Source organism: Monodon monoceros, unplaced genomic scaffold (genome assembly GCF_005190385.1).
Source record: "Monodon monoceros isolate NGI ecotype Baffin Bay Population unplaced genomic scaffold, NGI_Narwhal_1 Super_Scaffold_12, whole genome shotgun sequence".
Taxonomy (NCBI): domain Eukaryota; kingdom Metazoa; phylum Chordata; class Mammalia; order Artiodactyla; family Monodontidae; genus Monodon; species Monodon monoceros.
In genome coordinates, this window is record NW_021703768.1 from 75,560,958 (window position 1) to 75,568,032 (window position 7,075).

Consider the following 7,075-nt stretch of genomic DNA (forward strand, 5'->3'; position numbering starts at 1 on the left):
AGGTGGCCCAGCCTGGCGGCCTGGAGCCCCGCGCGGGGCCGCGGCGGCGGCGGCGGCGGCGGCGGGCGCGTGGCTGGCGGGGGGTGGGGCGGGGAGGCGGTGCCGTGGATCCGTCTGGCTGCGCGTGTGTGCGGTGTGCATGTGTGTGCGATGTGCGTGTGCGTGTGTGCCGGAGCTCAGCGTTTCTGGGGGAGGAGAGGGAAGGAAGAGAACGTGGGAATGTGGCTTTCTCCTCTGTGTGGCACGCTCCCTGGCTGACTTTCCCGACACAGTGAGACACAGAGAGGGAGAAAGAGAGGAGTACGGGCAAATAAATCATAAATAATCCCGCTTTATTGCATCCTGATTTTCCCTTATCGGAAACCATTCATGTTTGCAGTTGCTGAGGTTATTGAGGGTCGTAAAAAACGTATTCGATCTAATCAAGAAAGATGAAAAACAAAAGCAATACTGTAGAACCCGCAAGTATGGGAGGATTCCCGTCCCGGAGATAAATCTCATAGCCACGCAAAACGCACGAACATTGGAAATTTAACAGAGTGCCTTAAAAATATCAAAATAAATGTAGGCAGTGGTAACATGCATGTTAACAATTTCTCTTATGATAGATGGTTCAAATTAACTTCCAGGAAAATGCATTAATGTTGCCTTTGAAGGCTCTGGTCCGAGCCTCTGAGAACACTGCCCCCCTTTTATTATTGTAACCTGCAAGAGGGAAACATATAAACACCCAGGACAGCAGGTAATGGGGGGAAATAAAAACAAAGCCAGAAAGGACGCTGGTGGGGAACAGAGCTGCTCAAACTGGGTCTCGGGCCTTGCCCACTGTGAGTAGGGTTAGCTGCCGGTTTACCACCATTATTGGCGCTATTGTTTTTAATTCCTCCATTCAGAGAACAAATAAACCATCCTAATAAATCTATCCTAGAGGCAGGACCTCCAAAGGCCAAATTAAAACCACTCTTGAGCAGAGATGGCAAAACCCCTTTCCCAAGGCCTCGTTGAACAGTAAGCAGTGGTATAATCTATCAATATTTCCTGGCTTTCATGCGTGAAGAATCATATTTACATTGTATTAAAATGACTCTTAAATTTGCACAATATTGTAATGTAGCAAATGTAGTATTAATATCGATCTGAACAGCAGATAATTTGTTTAGACAAGAGCATCTCATTTGTATGCAGGGTGGCCTGAGCTGTGGACTTGGACTGCCCCCCTTTTACTTTCAGTGCAAATGCAGGTCTGCTAGTGGGAGAGGGAGTTATTCTTTGCAAGAGGATAAAGTGCGAACCTTAAAACAAATGGAAGATTTATTGAATAGCCTCCTCGGTGTTTGAATGCATTTTATCTTAATAAGTCTTCTTGATGGAAACGTGTTTTTCAAAAGTGACAAAGAGCCTGGGAAGCAGCGACCCGGCTGCTTTAGCTCTGGCAGGCCTGGGGCCTGTCTGGCTCTCCACTACCCAGCTCTTTAGCCAAATTAATCAGGAAGCAAGCCAGTGTCGGGGAAGCTGGGGTTTTAAAATCTCATCCAGTGAGGTGTCTTGAAGCAGAAATGTGACTTGGAGCTGGACAGAGGTCTTCTCAAGAAAAGTCTCCCTCCCTTTTCCTTGTCCCCCCCGCCAAGGTTCTTTGAACCCCCTTGACTTTTCTGATCTCCTGCCCTTTCCCAGAGAGAGGCAAGGACTGTGCAGGCTGTAAGGAAGACTGTGGAATTATTCATGCTTTCCTTTCAACTTTCCACCCTAAAATGTCCCTGTGAAAAGTGTTCCTTTAAAAAAAGTTTTCACAAAGATATTTCTTAAACCAAGTCTTCAAGGTGTAAGGGAGGCCGAGAAGTGAACAATAACATTATTTTGTTGGAAAAATTGCAAGAAGAATATCTGAAAGTGGAAATAGAGCTGTCAGTAGTAATTCACCCCCCTCATCCATACAACACATTTCCACTTTTGACTAAACTTGTTTTGATTGCTAGCCAGAAGGGAATTCATGGGAAGCCTTCTCAAAGTCATCCAACTTTTAAGCAAACTTTGAATGATGGAAAAGACAGTTTTAGACATATTGTCCAACGAGGTTTACTCCGGATAAGTATTTGAAGCTGGCACGGGGGTTCCCTGTGGTGGTTTTCACATTTGGCCTCCGGATGGTATGTTTAATCCTTAATATTCTGGACAGCATCCAAGGACTAGGTCATGACCTGAACTTACTTTTTTAAAAAAATTCATTAATTCATACACCTAAATATTCTCTCAGATAAATGAGACTTTCCCCGAAAGGAGCCTTCTAGTTAACATAAATACAAGAAATCCATTTTCAGCACAATAATAACTTTGATTTCTAGTTATGGCAGCTGGTTACATCTATATTTCCTGAACACTAAACTCTTCTGAATGCACAACATGAAATACATTCTCTGCACTACAAAGGCTAAGCTGGGAGGGCCTGAGCGGTAATGGTTATTTATTTACATAATTTCTTTTCCAGATACTGTAGAAGAAATATTGAGGGTTCCCACATTGACACTACCATATAAAAAGCGAGACATGGGTTTTGCACATTCTGCCTCCTTTTCTTATCTGGGTATAACTCATGGAGTGTAAATATGTACTGCATCACACCCCCTGCTCACCTAGTTTCGCTACCACAACCAGACGATTGATCTGAGAGCTCATACTGTCTGTCAGTCCACAGTTGGGGGAATTCTGTTGCAGAAATATCCAAAGTAGGAATGAATATCTAGAGTGGGAAACCAAGCCCAAATTAGGGCTCCTGCCCGAGGGAGACTACAGGGCTGGCCGGATGGCACTTTGCAGCGGGGCCCAGCTACAGGCATTCTGCCTTCAGAGGAGGAAAGAACTCGATGCAGCCAACACAGGGCCCAGGCATGCCTTTCCTGGGCTTCTCTCCCTTGGAGTAGCCTAGCTGGGGGAAGGGTAGTGACCTTGCACCCTGGGGGCCCTAAGTGTAAATATCAGATAAATATTTTACAAACCTGAGGAGACTCCATATGGTCTTTTTTTAAAAAAAAAAAAAAACCTGCTGGGGTATCAGTGGTCCCTTTCATACTGCATTCTCTGAGGCTGAGAGGGATCCTGTGGCATAAGGGGCAGAGAATGCATGTCAAACAAGATATATGTAAATAAGAGTCTGCATGGTGGTCATTCAGCAGGACCAGGTTAGGAAGCAAAGCCAAGGGCAGACCCTCAGGGTCCCCTCTCTAAGCATCGAAGCCCCAAACTGTTCCTGCCCTCATCCTGCTAGCCATAAAATCTCACTGACTTCCCAGGTCAGGCTAGTGTGACTGCACCCAAATGGCTGGCTAGAGTAATTAGACATCTGAGAGGAACCCAATCTGGATCTGGGGTCAAAGGAGACCTGCCTCAGAAGTTCCTGAATTATCACTAGTTTTATTTGTATTTTTGCTCAAGGCCATAGCCTTGTAGATGAAGGTGTTAGAATGCTTTACAAATCCCAGTTCTTGAAATGGAGACATAAAGCTCAGAAACTCAGCACACCCAGGTTTCGCTTTGAATCATTTGCTGTGTCTTCTTAGGGTCACACTTATCCATTCACAATTATACAGTGTCCTTTTGGGGGCATTGCCATGCATGAACTTCTTTCCAGATCTATATATTAGCAAACTCTGCCTTTGAGCTCTAGTCGACCTCCTGACTGGCTAAGGGCTCCTCTGTGATCTTCCTGTTTTTAAAATATTTATTATTAATACAGGAAACAACATGGGTGTTTGAACCAAGAGAGGAAGCCTTCACTTCATTCCTCTGATTCCACCTTCCCCTCCATTTGCTTGCCTCTAGTTAGTTGATACAGTATAAACTGCTGTCTTGAAATATTTTTAGTAGACCAAGAAGAGCCCTTGGTTGATGTGAGATTAAACACACAGGTTATGAGATGTTTCCTTGGGTACAGGTCCTGCCACAGCAAGCCTATCTCCCCAAATCCCCCCTCAACTCCCCACCTCAGTTCTGAAGCAGAAACAGCAGCTGCCTCCAGCCCAGCTTTGTGTCTGATCGCTGAAGTTGTCTCCTTTCTGCAGCCTGAAGTAACTGAGCCATATTCCTTCTGATTATCATACAGCTTACAGAGATGTGACCAATTTTCAATTACGTGATCTAAGGCACAGATAGAAGTGTTCACCCTGGCTGAGGATTTGCTGCAGAGCTCTTGCTTGCATAGAGATGGATCGCAAATCCTCTATTGCCAAAGCAGGAGCTTGATCTGATGCCAGGCCCTGCCAGCCTATGATTTCTTACCCCCTCGCATGTGTCTATTCACTATACAATCTAGGTTCTCCTTGAGGTTTCTGCTTGGGGTCATTTAGGTTTGAGAGGGGGACCCCAAGAAGCATTTTAGAACTGCCTCCAGGCTGCATATTTAGTCAGGGCTCCTGAACACCCCAAAACCAGGGGCAGAAGGGGCAGAAATCCTCCCTTTAATGAGCACAACGGAAAAGATGCTCCCCTGAAGGTGGAGGACAGGTTGCTGTGTACAGCAAACATGGCTCCAGCATCGTACATTATTTAATCCAAAGGTGAAAGAAGAGAAACAAAGGGACTGGAGAGGTTGCTGCCTCTTCAAGTGTGTGCCTGTCTCTCCAGCTCCCCAGGCCTGGTGGGAGTTTGATTTGTTTGTATTTGTGTTGGGGGCCGGGGGAAGGAAATAGTGAAGAAGGAGTAGGGAGGCATGGCGGGGAGGATTTCTTTTCTTCTTCCTTCTATTTCTATTTTTTCCCCTTTGCTCCTTAAAAGAAAAAAAAATAAAATGAACGGCTTGCTGTTTGTGACTTTGCTGTCCGCTGACCTAACCGTGTGCCCCCTCCCCTTGTCTCTCCTTCCGGTGGCTGCTTGGGCAGATGCCTGTGGCCTGTCGGACGCCGCCCACATCGAGAGCCTGCAGGAGAAGTCGCAGTGCGCGCTGGAGGAGTACGTGAGGAGCCAGTACCCTAACCAGCCCAGCCGCTTCGGCAAACTGCTACTACGACTGCCCTCGCTGCGCACCGTATCCTCCTCGGTCATCGAGCAGCTCTTCTTCGTCCGTTTGGTAGGTAAAACCCCCATCGAAACTCTCATCCGCGATATGTTACTGTCTGGGAGCAGCTTCAACTGGCCTTACATGTCTATCCAGTGCTCCTAGACCTTGGGCGCTTCCCACCTGCCCCCACCCCCTAGAGACTCACAGGACCGGCGGGGGGCCGTGGACTCCAATGCCGCGGGGACACCAGGCGGCCGATGCAGGGTGCGGTGGGCCGGGCAGCGGGGAGGAGGGCCAGGGCGACAGGAGCAGCCCACCGTGCAGAAATGCAACCCGAGCTGCAAACCAGGAGAAAAAGAGACTCTTTTTAGTGTCAGATCTGTGGACACGTTGGAAAGGAAAGGAAAAAGACCTTGTGTCTGATGAGAAAAAGAAAAAAATTTGGAAGAGAGGACCATGAAAATTTTAATAAAACAGAAGGAGACTAACGGACCTTCCAGGATTTATTGTGGACAGATGTGGATATATTCTGTACAGAAAACAACACACATGGAAGTGGACCGAATCCTATGTAGAAACACACACACACGCACACACACACACACACATTGTTATTCATTTTGTAAAATACTAGTCTTTATTTTCATTTTTTTGTAAAATTTAAACATCGTATGCACATAAAAAAGAAACAAGAATTAGGGGAAAATAACATTTTCCAAATAATTATTAAAAAAATTGTCCTGTGTCTATGTATCTATATCTGTTTTGTATTTTTTTCTGGTTCCAAACCAGATTTCCTGTGATTCTATACTAATAATTTTTGATATAACCCTTTGCTTCTTATAATGAGTGCGATATATGTTGTCGAGGCTGTTCTTCAAGAATTAAAATTGAAGTGAAAATTTAAACAAAAAATAAAAGAATTTAGCAAAACCCACGTGTCTGGTTGCTTGACAGATGTCATCAGCGCAAGAGAACCCTCCAATTAATTTCCACTCCGATTATTATTAGAATGGCGGGGTGAGGGGGAAAACTTTTAAGGTCCATTACCAAGTTGGCTAGATTTATTTCCTAAAAGCAAGCAGCTGCTTTGGTTTTGTAAATGTGGAAGGCCAGGCTCTGCATGGGACAGAGGGGGGGGTGGGTGGCAGGGCACTTCGGTGCCGGCAGCAGCCACTGTGACCTTGTAGGTGGTGGGCAGCCAGCACGCAGCTGGCCAGGAGGCTGGAGCAGGCCCGGTCCCTCGGGGTTGAGTCTCTGTGCTGCCTGCTTCAGTATCTGCAGGTGGGAACTTGCCTGGCTGGAGAGGATGGAGCCCTGACAGTGGGGGGGGGGGGTTCAGCATGGAGAGGGCCACTCTGACACCTCTGCGTCTCATCTGTGACTGGAGGGTCAGCCTCTTCCCAGCTCTGGGAGAGAAAGCTGGGGATTCAGCTGCAAGCCCTGGCTTTGCTCCTCCTGCGGTCCGCTATATCTGGCTACGGTTTACCCTTCACTCCAGACCCTGTCACAGGGGTTTCCCGGGAGGGCCCTCTAGCTCTGTGGGGCATCTGGAAGGGCCCCACTGTGGCACTTAGGAGTGTGGACCTGGAACCTGGGAGTCCAGCAGCTGGGCTGGAGCAGATTCTTTCCAGAAGCGGTGTGTGAGTCTTAGTGGCCCTTTCAGGGCAGCAACCTCCTGCTGAGGTCTCCCCTTTGGTGTGTGTGTGGGTCTGCTCTCTGTAACAGCTTTCGGAGCATGAATGTTTTATAGGATCCAAGTTGGCACTGTGAGAACACATATTGCCAAGGGAGCTTTTTCTTAACGTATTAATAAAGCCAGGTCTTTTAAAATAACACCTCTTCACCTCTTCCCTCACCTTCTCCCCCAGCCCCAAACAGGCACGGATGAGGCATGAGCTTTACTTTCTGAAGGCAGTGGCAAAGTTTTGCTCTCAATTTGCTGTCTAGAAGTCTCCAAGTGGCCTCACCCCTTTAAAAATGCATGAACAAGCTCCAATCCACCTAAGGTTTTAATATTCTGGGGGCAGAGCAGCCCGGCAATGCCACCGCTTTCTGTGAAGAAGACCCTGCAGGTCCGCCTGG

At 47.1% G+C, this 7,075-nt stretch overlaps 1 protein-coding gene across 1 annotated transcript in view; it reads left to right on the forward strand.

Annotated features, from left to right (window-relative positions):
* Nucleotides 1–5,923, forward strand: part of NR2F1 (nuclear receptor subfamily 2 group F member 1) — an 11,998-nt gene extending 6,075 nt beyond the window's left edge. Inside the window, exon 3 of the mRNA XM_029218283.1 lies at nt 4,872–5,923. Coding sequence (XP_029074116.1) covers nt 4,872–5,152 — 281 coding nt within the window. The 3' untranslated portion in view covers nt 5,153–5,923. The remainder of the gene's footprint in view (nt 1–4,871) is intronic.
* The last annotated feature ends 1,152 nt before the right edge of the window (nt 5,924–7,075 follow it).